This window comes from Mus caroli, unplaced genomic scaffold, assembly GCF_978045245.1.
Source record: "Mus caroli unplaced genomic scaffold, Mus_caroli_1 scaffold_5, whole genome shotgun sequence".
In the NCBI taxonomy this organism is placed as follows: domain Eukaryota; kingdom Metazoa; phylum Chordata; class Mammalia; order Rodentia; family Muridae; genus Mus; species Mus caroli.
In genome coordinates, this window is record NW_028227260.1 from 118,003,348 (window position 1) to 118,029,949 (window position 26,602).

Genomic DNA, 26,602 nt, shown 5'->3' on the forward strand with positions numbered 1-26,602 from the left:
AGCTGAAGAGGTAAAAGACCTCTTCAGTGAAAACATTAACATAATTAAAAGATAAATTTAAGAAGACAGTATAAGACCTTTCATACTCATGGACTGATAGAATTTATGTTGTAAAAATGGTTATATTACTTAAAATGTCATACAAGTTCATTGTAATCTCTATCAAAATATTAGTGAAATGCCACTTTAAGGAATGAATGAAAACAGTTCATATGGGAGCAAAGAAAGAACCTGTGCAATCCTAAGTACAATGAGTGATGCTGAAGGTACCATCATACCTGATCTCAAATTGTATCACAGAGGGAGATGCATCTGTGGGTAAAAGTACTTAAAGTGCAAGACTAGCAACCTGAATTAGGATCCCTGGAACCCGGTAAAAGCTAAACACAGCCTGTCCTCTGATCTCCACACTGTGGAAAAGAAAGAGCCCAAATGATGATGAATATCTAGAATAGAGAGAGCCACTGTATTAAGTAGCAAAAAGAAATCATCCAATCATTATAAGCACTGATGAACTGAATAGAGAGCTCTCAAAAGAAAAATGCAAATGGCCAATAAATACTTGAAGAAAAATCATCCTCATTAGTCATCATGAAAGTGCAATTTAAAACTACTTTGAGATTCCTTCTCACCCCAGTCAGAAAGGCTGTCATCAAGAAAACTAATGAGAAATGCTGGCAAGGATGTGGGATAAGAGGAATTCTTATACATGGTTGGTGGGGATGTAAACTTGTGAAGCTAATATGGAAATCAGTGTGCAAGTTCCTCAAAAAAACTAAAACTAGAACTACCACATGACCCAGCTAGATCACTCTTGGGAATATGCCTGAAGGACTCTAAGTCAGTATATACCATAAAGATGCTTGGTGTTGTATTCACAGAAGCTAAGAAATGCAACCAATCTAAATTTCCATCAACAGACAAAATAAATACAAATGAAAATAAGTAAATATCCAAAAAAAAAAAAAAAAAAAAGCCGGGCGTGGTGGCGCACGCCTTTAATCCCAGCACTTGGGAGGCAGAGGCAGGCGGATTTCTGAGTTCGAGGCCAGCCTGGTCTACAAAGTGAGTTCCAGGACAGCCAGAGCTATACAGAGAAACCCTGTCTCGAAAAACCAAAAAAAAAAAAAAAGAAAATAAGTAAATAGATAAAATATGGAGCATATACACATAGGAATTTTATTTAGCCAGAATGAAAAGTGAAATTATGGCTTTTGCTAGAAAATGGATTCACTTGGAACGCATTAACATAAATTATGCGAGTCAGAAAGACAAATATCATAGGTCTCCTCTCATATGTAGAACTTAGATTTAAAGTAATATCCAAGTGTAGATAAGTGTGTGTAGGAGACTACAGGCTATCTTAAGTCAGGGAGAGAGTAATTGAATACATGTGACATGAAAGCAGAAGTGTGAACCATTTGAAAGGGGAGGGAAAGTGGCCAGAGAGAAGGAGGAAGCAGGAGGAAGCAGTTGGGAAGGAGGATGCATCAGAACAAACCACAGTGACTATTTGGAAAGAGGAAGAAGGAGACAAGGAGGTAGTGTCTGTGTGCTAGAGAAGTGACTATAACCAAAACTCATATATCATATATAAAAATGTTACAATAAGATCCACTAATTTCAACTGAGGTGGGGGTGGCACATGCTTTTAATCTCAGCCCTTGGGAGGCAGAGGCAGGTAGATCTCTCTGAGTTCAAGGCCAGCCTGGTCTACAGAGGGAGTTTCAGGACAGCCATGGATACATACAGAGAAACCCTGTCTTGAAAAACAAAACAAGATAAAAGATCTATTAATTTGGTTTTTTGTTGTTTGTTTTATTGACAGGGTCTTACTAAATAGCCCTAGCTATTCTGGACATCACAATGAAGACCAAGCTGACCTTAAACTCACTGAGATCTGCCCACCATGTGGATCCTGGGAACCAAACCCAGGTACTCTGGAAGAGCAGCCAGCTCTCTTAACTGCTGAGTCATCTCTCTAGCTATACCTAACATATGTAATTATAAAACATATATGAACCTTTTTTGTAAAGGTCAAAAGAAAACCTAAGCCAATATGGAATCTGAAAGAAGGCATAGACAACAGAACCATACTGTTCTGAAACATCACAGAAGAACCACCTGCCAAACACAGCTTTCAATGTAAGGTAGAAACTGCTGCCTACCTTTGGAATTTTCACTCAAGTTTTGGAGTGAAAACCAAAGTGTAGCATTGACTGGTGATGGAACAATGGGGTGGTGTTGGCAAATGCAAGAAATGGGACAAAAAATGTGTTTAAGCATGGAAGAAGGAACTTGACCAGTTTTACTGAATTGAATAAGTTATCCAGTAGCACAAGAGAGGGGTGTTATGCAGGGGAAACGGGTAATGAAATACCCTAAAATCCTCAAGGAAAGTCATCGTGGGTGCAGACCAATACTTCTGGCACAGAGGAGGATCAGTAGTGAGTCTGAGCTATGTAGCAAGAACCTGTCTTGACAAATAGAACAGACAAACAAACATAAAAACCCCGAGAAAAATAAAATAGAAAGTCCTGGCATCTAGAACAAATTGGGCGTTTAAAAGGAAAACTGAGGGAGTTCTGTCACTCATGTGTGACTTGGGGAACTTAGTACTGCATAAAAACTTCAATACAGAAAAAGTGACAGGGAGCTGAGTCATAAAGTATTCCCCCAAACATCCACTTTCTCCAATTCCAGGTTGGAATTTCTTGTCAAATCCTAGCTGTGCGGCATCTCTAATGCTGTGTATCTCAGCACTCAGGAGATGGTAGCAGATGAATTGAAAGTTCAATGCTAATATGGGCTCTACAGGGTGATGTGGCCTTTCAAAAGAAATGGAAGATGGAAAGAAAGAAGAAGAGAAGGGGGAGGAAGGAAAGAAGGAAGGAAGGAAGGAAGGGAGGGAGGGAGGGAGGGAGGGAGGGAGGAAGGAAGGAAGGAAGGAAGGAAGGAAGGAAGGAAGGAAGGAAGGAAGGAAGGAAGGAAGGAAGGAAGGAAGAAGGAGGAAAGGAAAAAGAAAGAGGAAGAGGAGGAGGAGGAGGAAGAGGAGGAGGGAGAAAGAGAAAAAAATCCATGCCAGATAGGGTGCAGCTAGGGTGCTACCGTTCAGAAACTCTCAGGAAACTATGGATTCACTGCTGTTCCAGAACAGTTGTACTACCATGGCGTACTTTAAAGAGCAGACACCCAACTTGCCAGACAAGCAAGAAATATCTCTTCCACTGCATTTTGGTTCAAGCAAGTCATGAGGCAGGCCTCATAGACCATGTTTATGATGTGGCATGTTAATCTCTTATGTGGGAGGAGTTGGTGTGAGTGGCCCAGTGACTTCAGGGCTTCAGTGTAAGGAGGCAGGGGAGGAAGGAGGGAGGCTCTAGGACCCAGGACTGGACAAGACACTGAGTTGATGGGTGAGCCCATTGCAGTCCACTATTTAGAGCAGGTTTGACCATGGCCGTGGACATTGATGACCCAAAGAGTGGTTTCCGCCACTGCGAAGTGGTTCTGTTCATCAATGAAGAGGTGACACAGAATGGTGGTGGCCCTGGTTTCTACCTGACCTTCCACTCACGGCCCTGGAAGGATATAGAAGATGGCCTGAAGTCTGTAGTGGTTGATACCCAAGTACCGCGTTCCATCAAGAGGGCCTGTGCCTGGAGTGCTCTGGCCCTAGGAGTCAGGGTTGCTATGAGACAGAGAGAAAAACAGTTACAACGTGTTCAGCAGCTGCATGACCGGGTAGAAGAGCTTGAGGCAGCCACCTGGACTTTGGCCACAGACCTGCAACGGCTGCGTGAGGAACGTGATGAAGTGGTCTCTGAGCTTCATAATGCCAAAGAGCACCTGAAGCAAGTGAAGTTTGAGCGAGATATGTTGCAAAGGAAGATCATTGAGTTCGAGCTGTCACAGCAACTCCTTGCCCAGTCACCAGATGCTGATTATCCAGGCACTCCACCAAGGCCTCTAGTTGCCAAAGAAAATAGAGAGGCTCTGGACACAGACTTGCAGAATGGGCAGTGTGCAGTGTGCCCGAAGAAAGACCAGATGGCATCCCTAACAGGTAAGCCAAGATTGCCTAGTCCTTGAGTCGAAGCCCCACAGCCCTGTCTATCAGTGTTCTCTATGACCTTCCTAATGGCATCCCCTCCCCCATCCAGAGTACTCTCAAAAGGGCAAGGAGGCTATCCATCATCCCCTAGCTCGCTAGCTGCTGCAGGATCTCTGTGTCCAGACATGAGGAACCAAATTCATGGACAAAAACAAATCTAGATATAACCAGAGGTACTCGGAAACTTCTTTTTTTTTTTCCTTTTTTTATTGAATATTTTCTTTATTTACATTTCAAATGTTATCTCCTTTCCCCGCCCCCTCTGAAACTCCCATCCCCATCCCCACTTTCCCTGCTTCTGTGAGGAGCTCAGGCTTCTCACTGAATTTAGGGAGGGATAAAATCATTTCTTGGGGCCCCTTGTCAAAGTTTTTCTTTTATTTACATCATAGAATATTTGAAAAGTCAAGTAAAAGCTTTTCACTATTCTACTACCAAGCAATAATCTCTGGGCTTCTTTGCTGAGCTAAGAGATCTAACCCAAGGCCCCAAGAATGCTAGGGCGGTACATCACCACCAAGCTATAGCCTTAATCTGCAATTAACACAGTAAATCTAATTGCACATATGGATATCTTTCTACAGATTCAATTATATATGTGTGTATGTGTATATAATTTCCATTGGTTTTGAGAAGGATGAAATTCTACTGATATGTCAATTTACAAGGAAAACATTTCCAGTTGCAGGTACATTTACAACTGGTCAGTAGTTGACTGCTGTGCATTTAGTTAAAACACAAAAGAAGCTGATGTTATGGAACATTCTCTCTCTTTTTTCTGTACTCTCCTTAACTTCCTTCTTGCATAACCCCAGATCTTCTGCAGGGCATAGCTATGCTTTTAAAATGTAAGATGCAGTGCGTTCTGGATACATTGCATTTTTTTTTGAGAATGCTATTGCTTTACTGTAGTAATTCTTTAATTTGTTTTTATAACATTCACCAACGCTATTCTTTGTGTCTCTAAGTTCTAGATACTCTGTGCGGGGCTGAAGAATTCCCAGCTTCCAGTGTGTGAATCTTCGTGAAATGACTTTCAAAACCAATCTCTGCCTCAGTAAAATCTCAGCTAGGTGCTGCTATGAAAAATAAAATAAAATAAGTGAAGGAATTGGGGAGATGTCTGCATATATATTTTAGGGGAGAAAGCACACAGATTTTGTTATAACTTAATCCATTGACATTGCAGAGTTCAAAGGGATTCACAAGCCAATGTAAAGTTTTAGAGAACATCACAAGTTCATTGAATTTCATTCATTAGTCCACTGAATGGTTACTGATAAATTGACATATAGTAGAAACTACAACTATGCTATCCAGTATGCACACTATAATCCCTTTCGGGTAAGGTTGGCTACATAATAATAGGGAACATAATTTCAGACATAGCATGGCTCATAGTGTCCTCTGTCCTGCATGAAATGCAACCTTTGGACAAACTCAATTGAAAAAAAGAAATCAAGATACATTTCTGTAATTTGGGGTGACAGCATTAAGAGACTTTTATATGGGGAACACTAAAGAACAAAATAGTCTTGATAAAATTTCATGTCTCCCTTTTTCAAGGGATTAACTTGATAACTGAAAATTTGATAAGTTTCCTGTAATTCATAAAACAAATAGTTATTGATTGCTTTGAGTTTGCTAGGTATTGGAACTATATGCTCTATTAACTCATATACATTGTAATCCTTCTTGGTTAGGTCACTAGATGACAAGAATGAGTATAATTTGGAATACAAATTAGATCAGAAGTGCTTTCTCTGCCTTGCATAGAGTGTGGTCCTGAGTAAACCATTAGAAAGAATATCTGTATCTATTTTTGCAATCTGTATTGGGGGCAGCATGAAAGAGATCTTCATGGACCAATTTGAGTGATCAAACTGTTTGTCATCTTAGTCGCTAATTAGACAGATATGAGCAGTGACAAAGACCAGAAAGGTGGACTCGTGAAAATACAGGTAGGGCTTTTCTGATCCTCCAATCATTTCCTCTCTTGAAGGTCATAGGCGTTTCTTCCCACCAGCCTAGCAGAAAAAATCGCTGGGTTTTCTTGAAGGAAGTATTTAGAGGAATGATGGCTCTTCACAACCCTGAACTGCCCCATCCCAAGCCCCTGTCCTGTCAGAAATGGATGAAGAACATCGGGATCACCACAGCCCTCCACACAGAATGTGCCTCCTTGTAGGGGTTAATTACGTTTTAAAAAGAACTGATGTGTGGGGAGCAGGCTTGTAGACTCCTCTTACAGTATGTGTGGGGTTTGCAGGCTTTCTTCTCCCCTGAGTCAGCCGCTGCGAGGCGTGGAGGAGCCAGGGTGGAGCTGGGCCTGAGAGGTTAAATCCAACTTCAGTTTGAACCACAAGTGTTCATGAGTTCCTGGAAGGATCCTGCCCAGATACCCAGGAGCCACTTTTGTCAGAGTTCTTCTTTTCATTAGTAATAGAGTGCACACTTGCCTGGTATGTGTTCTGGGTAGTTTTTATTTCAGATATTTGTTTAGAGATGGCAGCCCCAATCCTCACTGCCCTTGACATCCCAAATAGGTAAAGTTCAGTCTCATTTCCTATTGGAATGATGCTCTTGTGATGATTACCAAGGATTGGAGGCACCTGTGTGGAGCCTTCAATCCATTGTTTTCCCAGTGATCCTCACTATTTGTACTGCATGGGCCCTTGAAAGTGGGCATATCTGTTCTTGAGCTAGGAGAGTGAGGCAAGTATTTCTTCCCTGATATCTGGTGGTCTAAGAACCTTTTGTAGGACAAGAAGTCATTTTCCTGATGTTCTCTATGTGTGATGATTTGTATATGCTCGGCCCAGGGGGTGGCATAATTAGAAGGTGTAGTCCTCTTGGAGTAGGTGTGTTACTGTGGGTGTGGGTTATAAGACCCTCATCCTGGCTGCCTGGAAGTCAGTCTTCCACTAGCAGCCTTCAGATGAAGATGTAGAGCTCTCAGCTCCTCCTGCACCATGCCTGCCTAGATGCTATGCTGCCACCTTGATGATAATGGGCTGAACCTCTGAACCTGTAAGCCAGCCCCAATTAAATGTTGTCCTTATAAGAATTGCCTTGGTCATGGTGCCTCTTCTCTTCTCAGCAGTAATACCTTAACTAAGACAGAAGTTGGTTCTAGGAACTGGGGTATTGCACTGGGAGAGGCCATGGAAGGCCATTGATGAAGGTACAGTCTCAGTTGCAGTTGACAGCCAAGGACTGAAGGAGTCATGCAGAGGATTTGAAGCTTGGCACTATGAAGAGAGCCTATGAGAGGCTATTGGTGAAGCCTAGTTGCAACAGAAGACCCCAGCATATTGGAAATGCCAGTACCAAGAACAGCAGCAGTGGAGTGGATCAGCCTTAGCTGAGAGTACTACAGAGGGCAGAGCTGATGAAATGATGTCAGCCCTTTGGAGGAGCCCAGAAGATCATATGTGGATCTTAAACATTGAAACAAGAGGCTGTAATATTGAAGTTGCCTTGAAGACCCCAAGATGTTCGAGATGACAAAGCCATGAGCTATCTGCTGAGGAAGGCTGCTAATATGGAGTGGAAGCAGACAAAGAGAAAGAAATTTGTTATAGTCAACAAAGATGAAAAAGGAGTTGGAGTTCTGAAGACCACTTTGACATCAGACATGGAGATGCAGAGTTTGGAGTTTGCCCAGCTGATTTCCTTGCTTTGAGAATTACAGTTAAGTGATTGGATGAATCTCAGAAGTGACTTTATACTTTGGACTTTTAACATTGTTGACACTGCTATAGACTATAGGGACTTTAGAGGTTGGATTAAATGTATTTTTATTATGCTATGTTTAAGTATGCACCCCCAATAGACTTACATGTTTGGACAAGTATATTGGGGCCAGAGAGTGAACTGTGATGGTTTGTATATGCTCGGCCCAGGGAGAGACACTATTAGAAGGTGTGGCCTGTTGGAGTAGGTGTGTCACTGTTGGTGTTGGCTGTAAGACCCTCATCCTAACTGCCTGGAAGCCGGTATTCTCCTAGAAGCCTTCAGATGACGATGTAGAACCCTCAGCTCTATCTGCACTATGCCTGCCTAGATGCTGCCATGCTCCCACCTTGATGATAATGGACTGAACCTCTGAACCTGTAAGCCATCCCCAATTAAATGTTGTCCTTATAAGAGTTTTCTTGGTCATGGTGTCTGTTCATAGCAATAAAACCCTAAGACACTATTGTTTCCTAATATATTGTAAGTGATTTCTCTGCTTTTCTGCCCTGCAAGATTTTGTCCCCATACTCCCACACAAAATTTTTCTTTCTTTCCTTTCTTCCATTTTTCTTGTCTCCTCCTTCCTCTCTCTCCTACCATATTCTCTCTCTCTCTCTCTCTCTCTCTCTCTCTCCCTCTCTCTCTCCTCTCCCCTCTCCTCTCTCTTCTCTCTCTCCTCTCTCTCCTCTCTCTCTTCTCTCTCTCCTCTCCTCTCTCTTCTCTCATCTGTCTGTCCATTAGGCTGTCTTTGTAGCCCATACTGGTCTTGAAATCACTAGCTAACTGATGATCCTTCAGAGCCTCTTGCCTCCACCTCCTGAGTATTGGGATTATATACATGGCTCACTAGTCCCAGGTTATGTGAAGCTAAGGAATGTCACCCAGAGCCTTGTGCATCATAGGTTCCAATGAAACTACATCCTCAACTCTCTCCTACACATAAGCTTACCAAGGTGCTTATGATTTTGAAAAGCAGCCATAGTACAGATTATTAAAAATCCATGTGGTTTAGCAAGGCTGACTACCTACTTGATATTGGGCTAAGAAAAGGGGCAAATAACAAAAGTGACTCTGCCTCTGCAGCAATCTTACACCCCATATTTGTAATTAGTTATAGTCTGAAATGTTAGAGATAAAGGACTCCACAAAGGCTATTAATCCCATAGCTAGACTGTTTGGATTGGGGCAAGTTTTATAATATTCTTGTATAACTATCATATCTCCATGGAATATGGGAAAGAAAGAACAATGATACTTGTGAATGTCATGGTCCTTTTTAGTGTGAACTGATATCATCAAGATTACTGGATAATTTATTTATTGTAAATTCTCAAGTACTAGATTACACATGCTGACTCCAGATGTTCTGGATGTGGCACCTAGCAGACATGTCAGATGCATGCTGAAATTTGAGGTTTGTCTTAATCCACAGCATAATGTGGTGGACAAATTGTCCCAGATCTCATTATGACTGTTTCATCAAAGCAGACCTTTCCATTTATACTCTGAGGCCCACCAAAATATCTGTAGGTTCTATGTGTCGCTTTTGTATAGATTAATGTGATTACCTAATATTATAGGGATATTTTTCACATCAAAGTTGTAGGAATCTTTGACTACATTCACTGCAATGGCTCCCAATTCCCTCCTCCTCCTCCTCCTCCTCCTCTATCCTCCTCCTCTTCCTTCTTTTTTTTTTTGTGGTTTTTTTGAGACAGGGTTTCTCTGTATAGCCCTGGCTATCCTAGAACTCACTCTGTAGACCAGGCTGGCCTAGAACTCAGAAATTCACCTGCCTCTGCCTCCTAAGCGCTGGGATTAAAGGCATGTGCCACCGCTGCCTGGCTCCAATTCCCTCTTCTTCATCCTAGTCTGGACACATGAGGGTAAAGATAGTATGAATGTTTTTACTAGAGAGAGCTGGACTGTGATGCCAAAGAATTGGGCTCAAAAGGTGCTCTGCAACCTCAAACATGTTACTGATTATTTCCAAGCCTCCTCTAGAGTTGGCTGCTCCATCTGCAATCTGGGCTGTTCTCTGCAATAATGGAATAATGGTCTAGAGGAATAGCAACCAAAGACCTATTCATATTATTGGGCACTTACTATCTGAGACCTTGTAGTTGTTATCCTGTTGGAGGCTGCCAAGGTGTGGATGTTGTTTATCCTTCCCTGAAAGGTTTATGTGTTGGACACTTGCTTACACGGGGCTGAGAAATGGTAGGACCTTTCAGTGGTATGTCCTAGTGGTTGGTCCCTAAGATATTGGGAGCACTTCACAGAAAGTAAAAACTCTTCTCCTGAAGTGAGTTCTGAGGAGAGCACATTGTAAAAGCATGAGTGTGAGTCCTGAGAACCATTTTTTTACTTCCTGTCTCAAGAAGTAATTTCTATCTCATCCACATGCCCTGCCAGGTGATGTGGCCAATAAGGCCCTTAATAGACTTGACCAGATGCCATTGCTATACTTTTGGATCTCCAAAAATGAGAGATAAATAAAACTTCTTTTTCACCACTTTTTCATTTATTTTTGAAATTATATAATTCCTCCCTTCTCTTTCCTCCCACTGTACCCTCCCATAATACCCCTGTGCTCTTCCAAATCCATGTCCTCATTAATAGTTGTTATACCCATATATGGATATACATATATATTGTTAAATATAACCTATTCAGTCTGCATAGTGTTACTCCAATGTATGTGTTTAGGGATGATCATTTTGTATTGGATAACCAATTAGCATGTTCTTCCCTGAGGAAGACTATTTCTACCACTCAGTATTCTTTGGTTTTCTTGTAGTTCTTTGTGTAGGGTTGAGACCTCCTGGGACTTACCCCATAGACTTTGGCATGTATGTTGTCCTTGCTCAGCTCATGTTTAGACAGTCTTGGTAGTGAGACTTCATGGGTGTAGTGTCTGGCATCCATAGGAGACAGAATCTCACAGCAAACCCCTGATCCTCTGGCTCTTATAATCTTTTCACCTCTTCACGTGCAATGTTCCTTGCACCTTAAGTAAAGTCTTATTTTGTAGATATATCCACTGAGACTGTGTTCCGCAACTCTGCATTTTGATTGGCTGTGGTCTTCTGGGATTGTCTCTGTTGCAAAGTTTCCTTGATGAAGGGTGAGAACTATACTTATTTATGGGTATAATTAGGGATTATGCTGTTTAGTAAAGTGGTGGTTGTAAGTTCTCCTCCAAGATCCATGACTTCACCAGCCCTGAGTTGTTGGCTAGATTTTCAGAACCAGGCATGGAATCCCTTTTGTTGATTAGGTCTTGAGTCCAATTAGAGAGCTGTTGATTACCAGCAAAGTACATATGCCACTTTTGCATGCCTCGGGTTATCGGACCTTGCTGGTTGTTATTGTGGCTCATAGGCATCACAGCTAATGAAGCAGGTATATTGGTTGCTTCCTTCCTTTGGAAGCTTGCATAGTGCTTTCTGGTACCATGAGAGCTAGTCCTCAGGGAGGAGGCATTCAGGTCAGATCTAGTTCAGGGATCTCTGAGCCCTGTGTCTGAAATGCAGTCTCTTCAGCACTAGGGACTTATCTTCCACTTCTTTGGGGCAACCAAGAACAATAGCAATAGGTTGTATGTTTGAGAAGTTTCTTAGACAACCCTAACCAACCACTCAAAAGAGGGTTTCTCATGCCTGGTGTTGGGATATTTTATTACGTGGTCTTTAGCTCTTGGAGGGAACATTTTCAACCAAGATGAGACAATCTCATTTAAATTATTTTCCTGGTTTCTACAGTTAATCCAGGTTATGTACTCATGTCTGAAGATTTGGGAAAGGGAATGCAACATTTGCTTTTCTGGGTCTGGATTACTTCACTCAATATGATCTTTTTCTAGCTTCCTTTGTTTACTGTAAAGTCCCTGATTTCCCTTTTCTTTACAGCTGAATAGTATTCCATAGTTTATACGTATCACATTTTCATTGTCCAGTCATCAATTGAAAGGCAGTTAAGTTGTTTCCATTTCCTAGCTATTGTAAACAGGGCAGCAATGAAACATGGCTGGGCAAGTATCAGTGGTGCAGGATGCCAAGTCTTTTGGGCATATGCCAAGGAGTGATATAGCTGGGTCCTGCGGATGATTTATTTTTAGCTTAAGAATTCTCCATACTAATTTCCATAATGGCTGCACCACTTTGCAATCTCACCAACAGTAAATGAGGGTTCCTTTTTTTCCTGAACCCCCTCTAGCATTTTTTGTTGTGGGTTTGTATATGTGCGTGTGTGTGTGTCATTTCATTCTGACTGGAGTGAGATGAAATCTCAATGTTGCTTTGATTTGCATTATCCTAATTTCTAGGGGCACTGAACATTTTTTAAAAATAATTCTTAGCCATTATTTTTCTTCTTTTGAGAACTCTATGTTCAGATCCCACACTCAATTCTATTAGGTCAGGTTTTCTTTTTCTTTTCTCTCTCTCTCTCTCTCTCTCTCTCTCTCTCTCTCTCTCTCTCTAGTTCTTCATATATTCTGTATATTAATCTTGTCATATATGTAGCAGGCAAAGATTCTACCCCATTCTTTGAGCTTCCTCTTCACCAGGTTAATTATTTCTTCAGTTGTGCAGAGTATTTTAGTTTTATGAAGTCCTGCTCATCGATTGTTGACCTTGATTCTTGGACACAAATCATCAAGAACCTATACACCTATATCATGTAGGGTACTGCCTGTAATTTCTTCTAGTGGTCTCAGTGTGTCAGGTTTTGTATTTAGCTCTTTGATCCACTTGGAGTTAGTTTTTGAGCAAAGTGATAGATTGTATCTAATTTCAGTCTTTAGTACGTGGTCACCCAATTTTCCCAGCACCATTTATTGAAAGTGCTTTCTTTTCTTCACCTTATGTTTTGGCATCTTTATAAACCACTAACTGGCTGAAGTTATGAATACTTATCTTTGGGTCTTCAATTTCATTCCATTGGTCAACATGTCAGTTTTATGCCATTACTATATTGTTTTTATTACTATGGCCATATGTAATCTATCATGGAATCTGGAATTGATCTTTTTGTTCAGGAATGTGTTGGATGTCTCAAGGCTTTTGTGAATTCATATGAATTTGGGGATGGTTTTTTTTTTCTATTTCTGTGAAGAATTGGATATAAGGATTTTGATTGAGATTGCATTGAATCTATAGTTTTTGGTAAAATGGTTTTCACATAGAGTCCTTCACTTCCTTGGGTAGGTTTACTCAGAGATATTTTATTTTATTTATTTTCTCTGAGACTAATAATGAATGGAGACATGTCCATGATCTGCTTCTCTGTGTATTTGTTAGTGGTATACAAAAAAGCTATTGATTTGTGCAAGGTGATGCTATATCCTGCCAGATTGCTGGATTTGTTTATCATTTACAGAAGTTTTCTGGTAGAATTCTTGGAATTTCTATAGTATTGTGTCATTTGTAAACAGGGATACTTGGACTTCTTTCCTTTTTTGTATCCATTTAATTTCCCAATCATGCCTTACAGCTACAGCTAGTACTTCCAGCACAATATTGAAAAAGAATGGATATTGTATAGCCTTGACTCATTCATGAATCCACTGGGATTGCTTCAAGCATTTCTCCATTTAGGATGGCATTGGCTGTGGGTTTCTCATATACAGCTTTTATTATCTTAAGGCATGCTCCATCTATCCCTCTACTCTCTTAGACTTGAATCATGAAGGAATATTGGATTTTGTCAAAGCCTTATCTGTATCTATTGAAATGATCCTGTGATTTTTGCTTTTAAGTTCATTTATGTGGTCTATTGCATATATTGACCTGTATATGCTGAACTATCCCTGTATTTCAAGGACAAAGCCAAAAGGTCATGGGACATAATATTTTGATGTATGTCTATATTCTGTTTGCAAGTATTTTACTGAGTAATTTTGAGTCAATGATCATCAGGGATACTGGCCTGTAGTTTTCTGTTTAACCTGGTTTTAGTATTAATGACGATGGCTCTGTAGGAGTCTGAGATCTACCCCCACCCCTGCCTTTCTTTCTTCTCTTCCTCCTCCTCCTTTGTTTAGTTTAAGAATTGACTATAGATCTTCTCTGAAAGTCTGGTAGGAGTCTGCTGTGAATTCTTCTTGCCCTGAACAATTATTTTAAGCCTGGAAGGTGGCAGTGGTTGTTGTTGTTATCATTATTGTTGCCATTTCAATCTCCTCACTTGTTATAGGTCTGCTTATGTTGCTGAGTTCTTTTTGGTTTAATTTTGGTGGTTTGGTTGACTCTAAAAATTTGTACATTTCCTTTAGGTTTTCCAGCTTTTAATGGCATATAGGTAGTCTATTTAAAAGTATTCCTTTATAATACTGTGATTTATTCAGTATATGTTGTTTCCCTGTTCATTTCTGACTTTGTTAACATGGATCCTCTCTTTTTCTTATGGCTAGTTGAGACATGGGTCTATCAAGCCTTTTTATTGCCAAGAACCAGCCTTGGCTTGTAGAGGGGTTATGAGGGAGGAATGTTTGAAAGTGACAACTTGAAGTCAAATGGTGGGTACAGGCTGACAGCCTGTGTTCTGCTTGAGACAACTTTCTCTAGAGATCTCCAGACAACTCATCCAGATGGCTCAGCTCTTGAAGACCAAAGCCCAATCTTTTATTTACATATCAGTTTAATCATCCACTCCAGTTTCTCTTTTGATTATTCCATGAATCAGCATCCCTTGACCCTTGACCCCTGATTCTTAGAAAAAGTACATCTTTCCCCCAATATGTCTGGGCTTGGACCTAAACTGAGTCTGTCCCAGGTTGACCTTAAACTCAAGAATATGCATGCCTTTGTAACCACAAACAATAAATTTAGCTGGGTGAGACCTTGCTCTGCCATCACCACTGCCCAAATCTCTTTATCTCCTTCCTTGATATCTTTCTGACAAGCTGGCTCATAGTGCACCTGCCTCTGTTCTTTTAGGTCCATGAAGCCCCTCATATAAATCATATATTGCATCCTTATATTTTACATAGTTGAGAAATTATATATTTTTGAACTAATGTTTTCAGAGTCCTTTTCCACAGCCTTAAGGGCTGTCCTGAAAGTCATAGCATTTATCATTTTTGCAAGGACATAGCCATACTCTCGTCTCCCAGACTCATGCAGTTTCCAATTATCATTGAATCATTAACCTTCAGAATGTCCTCAGAGAGGACATACCCATGAAGGAGGAACCTGAAGTAAAATATAGAAACACAACTTACACCTAGCAACTGCCAACACTCATGGAGTCCCACACTCTGATGGTTCTGCTACAGAGGCAGGAAACCATGTCACACTGTCCCTTCCACATGGCCATGCAGGACTTGGCAGTTTATCGTCTCAAAGAAGCAGCCCTTATATTTGTTAATATTTTTGGTATTGCTTTCCCTGTTTCTGTTGCACTAATAACTACTCTGATTTTCACTACCTTTTGCCATTAACTGGGTATGGATTTGTTCTTGTTCTTCTTAAAGTTCCAGTTGCACCACTAAGTATGTATTTGTGCTCATTCTGTTTTTGTTTGTTTGTGTAATGTAGGAACTTAGAACCATAAATTTCCCACATAGGACTGCTTTTGTTGTGTCCCAGGAGATTTTTTTGTGTTGTGTTTTCATTTTCATTTAGTTACAGGAAGCTTTTTAAATTTCTTTATTGATTTATTCTTTGGCCCATTCATCATTCAGTAGTGAGTTGTTTAATGTCTTTTTGGGTAGAATATCCCATGGATACCTGTTAAGTCTATGTGATGTATAATGTCAATTAATTTTGATGGTTTTTTTTCCAAATGACCTATTTATTGGAGAAAGTGGAGTGCTGAAATCACCTACTATTAATGGATTGTTGTTAGTCTCTGTCATTAAATCCAGCAATACATTTTTTATGAAACTGAGTACTTCAGATTTTGGTGGATGTTTAGGATAGTAATGTCTTCTGTGTTAATTGTTCACTTGGTTAGAATGAAGCATACCTCTTTATCTCTTGAGATTAGTTTTAGTGTGATATCTATTTTGTCAGAGTAGGATATTGATGCATGGTTGCTTTCTGACCCCATTTGATTAGAGTGGAGTATTTTTGCCCATCCTTTTATTCTAAGGCAGTGTCTATCTTAAATGCTGTGTTTCTTATAGAAAACACATAGATTAATTTTATTTCTTGATCCATTAGTCAGCCTGTGTCATTTGATTGGGAAATTGATTGGTATTGGTATTTAAAGTTATTATTGAAATGTGTGTGTTATGTTCATCCTGTTATTGGTATTTGGCACTGTGTTCTCAGTGATATTTTATGTTCTAGTGCTTATGGTTCATTATTTCTTCCCACAATTTTTCTGCTCTGCTCATTTTTCTCTTCAGTCAGAAAAAAATACTTCTTGTATTTTGTTTGGTTTCCTGGATATTAAAAAAAAAAAAAAAACTTTTAAGGTGTGTTTATGTTCTGGAAAGTTTTTCTGTCTCCATTAGTATTGGAAGCTAGTTTTACTGAGTATATTAATCTAGGCCTCCATCAGAGTCTTCAAGGACTGGAATGCATTGTTCCAGGCTTTTCTGGCTTTCAAAGTTGCCATTGAGAAATCAGCTGTGTTTTGATGGGTTTTCTTTTATATGTGACTTATACTTATTTTTCTCTTTCAGCTTTCAATACATGTTATGCAGAGTTCGTGTTTTAACTATAATATACTAGGAGGATGTGGGAATTTTCTTGTCTTGTCTATTTGGTGTTCAGTATGTGTCTTATATCTACATAGGTGTGCCTTTCCTTTTTTCTATGACCTTGTTGAAAAGCTGGTCCATCCTATTAAACTTGAGATTCTTCTCCCTCATCTATGCCTATAATTTAAAGATTTTTTTTCATGGCATCTCACATTTCCTGTGTGTTCCTTTCTTGTAGTGTTTTAAATTGTTCATATTCCACGCTTATTTTTTCTAGATCTGCTTATTGATCTTCAGGTCCTACTATTCTATTTTCTGATACTATAACCTATTTATAAGGCTTTCCTTCAAGTTCCCTAGTTGAATTCATTGGGGTTTTTAATTCCATCTTCTTTTCAGCTTGAGTCCTCTTCAGTGCTTCCATCTCCTCAATGAATTCTGTTCTCAAGTCCTGTATTGTCTTTGTCATTTCCATCAGCCTTATGATTGTGTTTTTCAGGTATCACTCATTTATTCTCCTTAAGCTATTTTTCCTTAATTTCATTGAACTATTCCTTTCTCTCTTCTTTAAACTCCCTGAGTTCTTTGATGAAGTTTACAAGTGTTCTTAAATACTATGCCCTGGGTCCGACTAGAAAACTGTCATTGGCAAATAGTTCTACAAGACAGGTTTGATATTACATACATTAGTATTTTTGTGATGAAATCTGGGCACATGGGCTTCTTTTGTTAGTTCCCATTCTGATAGTGACAGAGCAAGTTGGGTCAATAGAGAGGAAATACAGGCAGGCTAGGCCTAGAAGTTGGAAATAGCTGGGGTGGGATGACGTCAGATGGACAGAGGGGACTGGACTGGTGTACAAGATGTGCTTCCTGGTCCAATCATGGAGTGTGGGGATAGATCTGGATGGTTGGACAGGTTGGCTATGGCATGAGAAGGGCCTGTGAGTTGGAGAATAGAGAGGATCTTGGCCAAAACATAGAGATCATTTGTTGTGTAGGCAGGGGAGCCAGACTAAGCTCATGAGCTCAGTACCATGTGACTAGACTAACTCAACAATAAAAAATTAAGGAACTCGTCTGGATAAATGTGAAGTGCTGTGAGATGGAGCAGAAGTCAAGGCCTTGTCCTTTCATGGGGGTATTTATTTATGTGCAGAAGAGAAAGCCAAGAAGATGCAAAACCCACTCTGAGGAAATTATTTTCTCAAGGTCTTTTTCATTATCAATGCAAACCTAAATTGGACTGCAAAAAGTAGTAAAAGTGATTCATAACCCAAAGCGAGAAGCAAGGCATTTATAGTTTGATCTATTTACGTTACACATATAAACATATACCTTTTTAAATACATGCATAAAAACTATGGATTTTTTTTATAGGTTCCATAGTTGTAGAAGCAGTGGCCCCTGCATGAGGGAAGATCCAGGGACAGGAAGGATGTTTGGAGGGGTAGAGTATCGGTGAACAGGAAGAGAGGTTTACTTACCAAAACAAAATGGGACATCATTTTGAGAATCAATTATATGCATCCCTAGATAGCACTAAATTTGTTATGTAGCCAAAGATGACCTTGAACCTGGTATTCCTGTCTCCAGTGCCCACTCACTAGGATACAGGCATGCAGTGCTGGGGATCAAACTATGTTTCATAAGATGCTGCTAGTCAAGCACCTTACCCACTGACCACATCCTCAGTCCATTATTTTTCCTTAGCAGACATAATCATATTGCTGTTCTTAAGAATGTGATTTTAAATGGCCATATGATATTCTATCATATGCATACTTCACATTACATTAGTCAAAATGACAATTTTGACAATTATTTGCAAATTTTCACTTCCACTCAATATTACACTAGGGTAGAGTTTTCTGATTCACAGGCAAAAGTATCATTTAAAACTATAACCAACCTAGGGAGCTGGCAAGATTGCTTAGTGGGTAAAGCATTTCCTGAGCCCTCAGAACCCACAGAAGAGTGGAAGGAGAGAAGCAGTCATACAACTTGTCCTCTGATCTCCATGTGCCAGTATGAGCACCCACACACTCTCACACATCACACACACACAGGGTAATAATGTTTCTAATTTAACATTTAACCTAATAAGTTACTTTGTTTTAGTTTCCATTCTTTCTGTGACCAGGAAGATGGCGCACTTCTCAATTTGCTATCTATATGCAGCTTGTCTGCTTTGATTCACCTATTCAAGTCTCTGTTCCAGATCACTCCTGGGAATGGCTGTCTTCTCTTGTTTTGTCAGTATTTGGTAGTAAGGATATTACTAACCCATATACTTCAGAGAACAAATATTTTCTTTTGTTTTTGCTGTCATGGTCTTGTTTAACTTTGTGTCTGGTGTCACTTAGATGCTCATAAATAGTACATTTTTAATATTGAAATATCTTCTTTTTCACTGTCATTTTTCATGCGTGTGTATGTGCTCGTCGGGGGCAGATTATTTCACAGCCCTGTGCATGCCAAGCAAGTGTTTCCACCACAACATCCCCACTACTATGCTACTGTAGCTATCTATGTTCAATTCTGGATCTTCTGTAGTTTAAATTTTAACCTCTTTAAGCATACTTGCATTTGTTTTAATGTTGTGAAGTCAGGGATCTAAAAATAAGTAAACTACTGTTTTAGTAGCTAAGCATTATTTTTAATGTTCCACTCTTTTCCTACTGATTGAAGAGAACAACCCTATAAGTTAACACACACACACACACACACTACATGTTAGCCAGGCAGTGGTGGAGCATGACTTTAATCCCAACACTTGTGAGGAAGAAGCAGGTGAATCTCTCATTTTGAGGCCAGACTGGTCTGCAGAGCAAGTTCCAGGATAGCCAAAGTTACACAGAGAATCCGTGTCTCAAAATAACAAAAAAAACAAAACAACCTCAAAAAATAAAACTACAGCATACTTGTATGGTTTATCTATTAAACTATTGGTCTATTTTTTATTTAAACATTTTTATTAGATATTTTCTTCATTTACAATTCAAACGCTATCCTGAATGTCCCTTATACCCTCCCCCACCCTGCTCCCCAACCCACCCACTCCCACTTCCAGGCCCTGGCATTCCCCTGTATTGGGGCATATGATCTTCCCAATACCAAGGGCCTCTCCTTCCAATGATGGCTGATTAGACCATCTTCTGCTACATATGCAGCTAGAGATGTTTGATTCTAGTTTTATAGAACATTTCAATAAAAGCACTATTTTATTACTCACCAGTTGTCTTTTTTATTATTATTATTTGTTAGGTATTTTCTTCATTTACATTTCAAATGTTATCCCCTTTCCTGGTTTCCCCTTTGAAAACCCCCTATCCCCTCCCCCTCCCCCTACTCCCCAACCCACCCACTCCTGCTTCCTGGCCCAGACATTCCCCTACACTGGGAAATAGAGCCTTCACAGGACCAAGAGCCTCTCTTCCCATTGATGACCAACTAGACCATCCTCTGCTACATATGTGGCTGGAACCATGAGTCCCACTATGTGTTTTCTTTGGTTGGTGGTTTAGTCCCTGGGAGCTCTGGGGGTACTAGTCGGTTCATATTGTTGTTCTTCCTATGGGGCTGCAAATTCCTTCAGCTCCTTGGGTCCTTTCTCTAGTTCCTTCATTAGGGACCCTGTACTCAGTCCAATGGCTGTGAGCATCCACCTCTGTATTTGTCAGGCACTGGCAGAGCCTCTCAGGAAACAGCTATATCAGGCTCCTGTCAGCAAAATCTTGTTGGCATCCACGTCTGGGTTTGGTGACTGTATATGGGATGGATCCCCAGGTGGGGTAGTCTCTGGATGGTCCAAATGTGGACTTTTAAATGATTATTTTATTTTATATATGTGTGTGCTGTACATGCCATATGTGCATGTCTGTATAGGTATATGTACCAGCAGAGACTAGAAAAGGACCTCAGGTGTATTCTCTTGAGACACAGTCTACCCTGAAGTCTACCATTTCAACAGCCCACTGTCTGAGCAGCAAGCCCCTGGACTCCATCTGTCTCTCCCCAGCACTGGAGTAAAAGGCATACATGATGGCCTGGACTTTGCATGGGTTCTGGGCACTCAAATCCAGGTGTTCTTCCTTTCATAGTAAGCCTCTTACCCACTGAGCCATCTCCTCGGCCCAGATTTTTAAAAAAAACTGACACATAACTATATTTAATGGGGTATACTGTGATGTTTTAATATATTTCACTATACATATGTAGTGATAAGTTCAGGACATCTGATATATATTTCTCTGTGATATGAGCATTCAAAATTCTCCCTATTTGCTTTTTTATGTTCAGAATGATATTTTCCAACTACAGTTATCCTCCTTTGTTACTGAACATCAGACAGTATTCGTCCTATCCAACTTTGTCTCTGTGCTCTGAAAACATTCTCTGTCCATTCTCCTTTCCTCACACCCTTCCAGGACTCTAGGAGGCACGACTTGATTCCCCGCTTTCTTTTCTTTTCACATTATATATTTTATTAAATATTTTCTTTATTTACATTTCAAATGCTATCCTGAAAGCCCCCTATACCCTCCCCCTGTCCTGTTCCCCAATCCATCCACTCCCACTTCCTGACCCTGGCATTCCCCTGAACTGGGGCATATGATCTTCCCAAGACCAAGGGCCTCTCCTTCCATTGATGTCCAACTAGGGCATCCTCTGCTACATATGCAACGAGAGACATGAACTCTGGGGGTACTGGTTAGTTCATATTGTTGTTCCACCTATAGGGTTGCAGACCCCTTCAGATCCTTGGGTACTTTCTCTAGCTCCTCCATTAGGGGCCCTGTGTTCCACCCAATAGCTGACTGTGAGCATCCACTTCTGTGTTTGCCAGGCACTGGCATAGCCTCACAAGAGACAGCTATATCAGGGTCCTGTCAGTAAAATCTGGCTGGCATATGCAAAAGTGTCTGGGTTTGGTGGTTGTATATGGATTCCCCACTTTCTATTTGAAGGTAGACAGCATGTTCAGAATTCCATTTGCTTTCTTTTAAATGCTGTATCATATAGTATGATGTTTATGTCAGTACAGGTTTTTGAACCTTGGCATTTAAACTATGTATTATGTAGCTATGTATCCCTGTACAATTTATTTAACCTAAGTTAGGTTTGCCCATCTCTAAAATAGCAATACATTCTATGGTGTAGCGTTTTAAAGTTTTAAAAAGATTGAAGAGAATGCCACCAAATATAGTAAGCAATAAGTGTTTGCTTAATGATATCAAGCTGAATCTTTTCCTTATTACAGATGTTGTGATCAAAAGAAGAGGGAATAGAGAGGGAATGGAACTAAGATAAGACTCAGATGAACAGAAAAAGTATACTCCAACCACGTTGAAAAACAAGACTGAATTGTGAAGTTATGCAGTGAGTTGCAGAATCCACTTGAAAGATGCACACATGAGACTCAAAGGAATAAATAATTTGAGTTTAAAGCTTCAGCTAAGAGAATACTTAGGTGATGAATAGCAAAAAGCCACAGCAAGATACTACTTCACTTCCACCAAAAGGGTAAAACCTAACAACTGCTGGCAAAGGTTTAAAAACTGTTGCTGTGGATATATTTCTGGAAAACAGCATGAAGATTCATTACAACTAGAAACAGAACAATCACAAAATATAGCAGTCCCACCCCTGGGTTCAAATCCAGAGGAAATGAGATCAGTATGATTCTATGCTTAGTAGAGGGGTTAGTCTCAGGACTATTCACCAGAGCCCAGATATGGAAGTGCCCTATGTGTCCATTGGCAGATGAAGGTATGAAGAAAATGTGCAGATACACAGTAGAACATTATTCAGTCTCAAAGGAATGCAGTTTGGGACTGGAGAGATGGCTCAGTAATTAAGAGACTGGCTATACTTTTCCAGAGGCCCCAGATTAAATTCCCATTGCCCACATAGCAGCTCACTTGCATATGTAACTCCAGTTCCAGGGTATCTGACACCCTCTTCTAACATCCACAGACAGCTCACTCACATGGTGCACAGACATGCTTGACAGGTGAAACACCCATATGCATACATTTTTTTAAAAATGGAAAGAGGAAAAAAATGCAGTTCAGTCATTGCAGCAATGTGGACAGAATTGGAAGTTATGTTACATGAAATGTATCTGGCATAGAAAAACAATGCCATATGTTCTCATTGATATGAGCAACCTTAAAAGGTTGTTCCCAAGCCGGGCGTGGTGGCACACGCCTTTAATCCTAGCACTTGGGAGACAGAGGCAGGTGGATTTCTGAGTTCGAGGCCAGCCTGGTCTACAGAATGAGTTCCAGGACAGCCAGAGCTACACAGAGAAACCCTGTCTCGAAAAACCAAAAAAAAAAAAAAAAAAAAAAAAAAGAAAGAAAGAAAGTTGTTCCCATAGAAAGTGGGGAATCAAGTCGTGCCTCCTAGAGTCCTGGAAGGGTGTGAGGAAAGGAGAATGGACAGAGAATGTTTTCAGAGCACAGAGACAAAGTTGGATAGGACGAATACTGTCTGATGTTTAGTAGCAAAGGACGATAACTGTAGTTGGAAAATACCATTCTGAACATAAAAAAAGCAAGTAGGGAGAATTTTGAATGTTCATATCACAGAGAAAAATATATCAGATGACTAACAGTGAGGACATAGAACCTGAAGAGGCCACCTCCTAGAGCCAGGCAGGACCTTCAGTGGAGGGGTTAAGGATACCAACCCACCCATAAAACTTTGACCTGAAAATTTTTCCTCTATACAAGAAATGCAGGGATGGGGATGGAGCAGAGACTGAAAGAAAGGTCAACTTTAAAGCCCATCCCATGGGCAAGTACCAATCCCTGACACTATTATTGATACTCTGCTATGCTTGCAGACAGAAGTCTAGCATAACTGTCCTCTGAGAGGCTCTACCCAGCAGCTGACTGAAACAGATGGAGATACCCAGAGCCAGACATAGCATGGAGGTCGTGGACACTTACGGAAGAGTTGGGGGAAGGATTGAAGGAGCTGAAGGGGAAGGGAACCCCACAGGGAGACCAATAGAGTCAACTAACCTGGACCCATGGGAGCTCTTAGAGACTAAACCACTAACCAAAGAACATACACAGGCTGGACCGAGGCCTCCCAGAACATTATGTAGGAGATGTGCAGCTCAAATCTCTATGGCTGCCTTCTCTGGCCTCAGTGGGAGAAGATGCTCCTAATCTGGCAGAGACTTGATGTGCCAGCATTGGGGGAAAAACACAGGAGGGAACCCACTCTCTCAGAGAAGAAGGGGAGAGAGTATGGGGGAAGGGACTCTGGGAAGGAGAGACAGGAGAGGAAGCAGCATTTGGGGTGTTAATTAATTAATTAATTACATAGGAACTTCCAGAAGTCACAGATGCAGGCTACGTTTTGGAATTAGAAGTGACACAAGAAGTACTGTTGTTCCTTTAGCCATCTGTGACATTAAAACTACAGTGAGATTAAATCTCACCCCAGACTATCAACAAGAAAACGGATAATTACAAATGCTGATGAGGAAAGAGAAAGCCTTCACACTGCTGTTAGGGATATAAACTGGTGTATCCAGTACACAAATCAAGTGTGAAGGGCCCAATTGTAAAAATGCAACTACCATATCATCTAGCCATAACACTAACTATACAAATTGGTCCTACCTACAAGATGTACTTGGGTAAAGGTAGAGCAGACATTGTGGGAATGGCCAATCAATGGCTGGTCCAGCTTGAGACCCATGCCATAAGACCACCCCTGACACTGCCTGGAAGGCCAGGATGCAGAAGATGGATAGCTCAGAGACCTAGAATAGAAAATTATTCCTAATATTCTGCTATACTCATAGATTGGTGCCTTGCCCAGTTGTTACCAGAGACCGTTCCCCCAGCAATTGATGAAAACAGATACAGACACCCACAGATATAAACATTAGGCAGAGCTCAGGAAATCCTGTAGAAGAGGGGAAAGGAATGTAGGAACCATAAAGTTTGAGGACATTGCAAGAAAACCCACAGACTCAACTAACCTGGACTCACGGGGGCTTACAAAGACTGACCAGGAAGCCTGCATGGGTCTGATCTAGGCCTTCTGCACATATGTTACAGGTGTGTAGCTTGGTCTTCTTGTAAGATTCCTAACACAGGAGCAAGAGCTATCTCTGACTCTTATGCCTGCTTTAGGAACCTTTCCTCCTACTAGGCTGCCTCATCCAGCCTCAACAGGAGAGGAGGTGCCTAGTCTTACTATAACTTGATATGCCATGGTTGGCTGATAGCATGGGAAGCCTATTCTTCTCTGAAGAGAACTGGAGGAGTGGGTGAGGGGGACAAAGGAGAGAAGGGGGGATACTGGGAAGAGAGGAGGAAGGGAGGGGAAACTGCAGTCAGAATAGAGAGGGAAAGAGGGAGAATATAATTATATTTATATTTATGTAATGGACTATAAACCCTACCACAGAGACCACACACCCATGTATATTGCTGTACTCTTCATAATAGCTAAGAAATAGAATCAGATCAATGGATAAAGAAAAAGTGTTCAATATATACAATGGATTTTTTGTTGCCTTTTTTTAAAAAAAATGAAATTATGGGGCTGGAGAGAAGCCCAACCATTAAGAGTACCTGCTACTCTTCCAGAGAACCTGAGCTCACAACCACCTGTAACTTCAGCTCCTGGGGATCTAACACCCTCTTCGGACCTCCACAGACACCTGCACTCACCTTCACACACACAACACATAAGGGTACACAAATACATTCAAGTAAAAGTAAATCTGTACAAAAAGAAATAAAATTTACAGAAAAATCGTTAGAACTAGAAATCATGTTAAGTGGCATAGCAGAAAATTATCACACACATTTACAAAACATTTTCTCTCCTGTGGATCCCAGTAAAAATACACATTTTAACTTTATACATTTATGTCTTTGTGGATGTGGTTACTGGTCATGACACTAGAAAGGGTACCATGACATGAGAGTGGATCCCCTGGGCCTGGAGTTACAGATGGTTGTAAGCTGCCCTGATGCTAGGAATCTAACCTCGGTCCACAAAGCAGGGGGAATGAAAAGTCATAGGAATGTTGTTCTCTCTCTCTCTCTCTCTCTCTCTCTCTCTCTCTCTCTCTCTCTCTCTCTCTCTCTCTCTCGTGTGTGTGTGTGCACCAACATGAACACACACACGTGAACATTGTATGCATTACTAGTGCATGTCCATGTGTGTATACAAAGATCAGACAACACTGGGTGTCCTGGTCTGTCATTTTCTGCCTTATTTGCTTGAAACAGGGTTTCTTTTTTTTTCATATATTTTTATCGTGTTCCCACTCCCCAAACTCAACTCTCCAATCCCTCAATCAAAACAAATAAAAAAAAACAGTAAGATTTTTAAAAATCAAAACAAAATAACATATACAAACCAAAACAAAACCAACAGAAAAACCATAGAGGGACATTCAACCGGTGGTTCGGGGAGACATACCTTCCACCTTAGACCATGGCCAAGTTCATCAGTAACTTCACGGAGAAAGCACCGTCGATGGTGGCCACTGCCATGACTTACTCGAAGCCTCGAGTGGCCACATTTTGGCACTACGGCAAGGTTGAGCTGGTTCCCCCAACCCCTGGTGAAATTCCTACAGCTATTCAGAGTGTGAAAAAAAAATCAAAGTGCTAAAACTGGTAGCTTCAAACACCTTACAGTTAAGGAAGCTGTGCTGAATGGTTTGGTGGCCACTGAGGTGTGGATGTGGTTTTATATCGGAGAGATCATAGGCAAACGTGGCATTGTTGGCTATGATGTTTGAAGACCAGTCTTTAACTTCTGATTTGAGTTCTTACTTGAATGTTCTTGGACCATGTGTGACGGGACTGCTGTCTGAATAAAATACTAGGTGTTGAAAAAAAAAAAAAAAACACATCGTTTTTTACTGGCCTGAAGTTTGCCATTCCTGGCCCACTGGCTGGCAAGGAAGCTCCTACTCCCAAATGTAGGGCAGTTTTGAAAGAGTTTCAAGAGATGCTTACCTTCATGTTTAAACTTCTGGCCATAATCTGTAGCATATCTTGTCTAGTACATCCCTGTACTCCTTTGTAACCATATTGACCCCCCCC

The 26,602-nt window shown here is 40.7% G+C and overlaps 1 protein-coding gene and 1 pseudogene across 1 annotated transcript; both read left to right on the forward strand.

Moving 5' to 3' along the window:
- The first annotated feature begins 3,374 nt into the window (after positions 1-3,374).
- Positions 3,375-5,109, forward strand: LOC110287437 (testis-expressed protein 13C-1-like). Its single transcript, XM_085837760.1, has 3 exons — positions 3,375-4,066; positions 4,164-4,287; positions 5,083-5,109. Exons 1-2 carry the CDS (start codon positions 3,457-3,459, stop codon positions 4,211-4,213), a joined length of 660 nt encoding a protein of 219 aa, XP_085693886.1. The 5' UTR covers positions 3,375-3,456; the 3' UTR covers positions 4,214-4,287; positions 5,083-5,109.
- Positions 5,110-25,985: 20,876 nt separating this feature from the next.
- On the forward strand, positions 25,986-26,320 carry LOC110287515 (ATP synthase F(0) complex subunit g, mitochondrial pseudogene; annotated as a pseudogene).
- Positions 26,321-26,602: the final 282 nt, after the last annotated feature.

Bases quoted from the DNA above. Each gene is read 5' to 3' on its own strand.
- LOC110287437 (XM_085837760.1), top strand. From the start codon at position 3,457: ATGGCCGTGGACATTGATGACCCAAAGAGTGGTTTCCGCCACTGCGAA. The intron at 4,067-4,163 runs GTAAGCCAAGAT...TCCCCCATCCAG, and splicing joins CCAGATGGCATCCCTAACAG to AGTACTCTCAAAAGGGCAAG.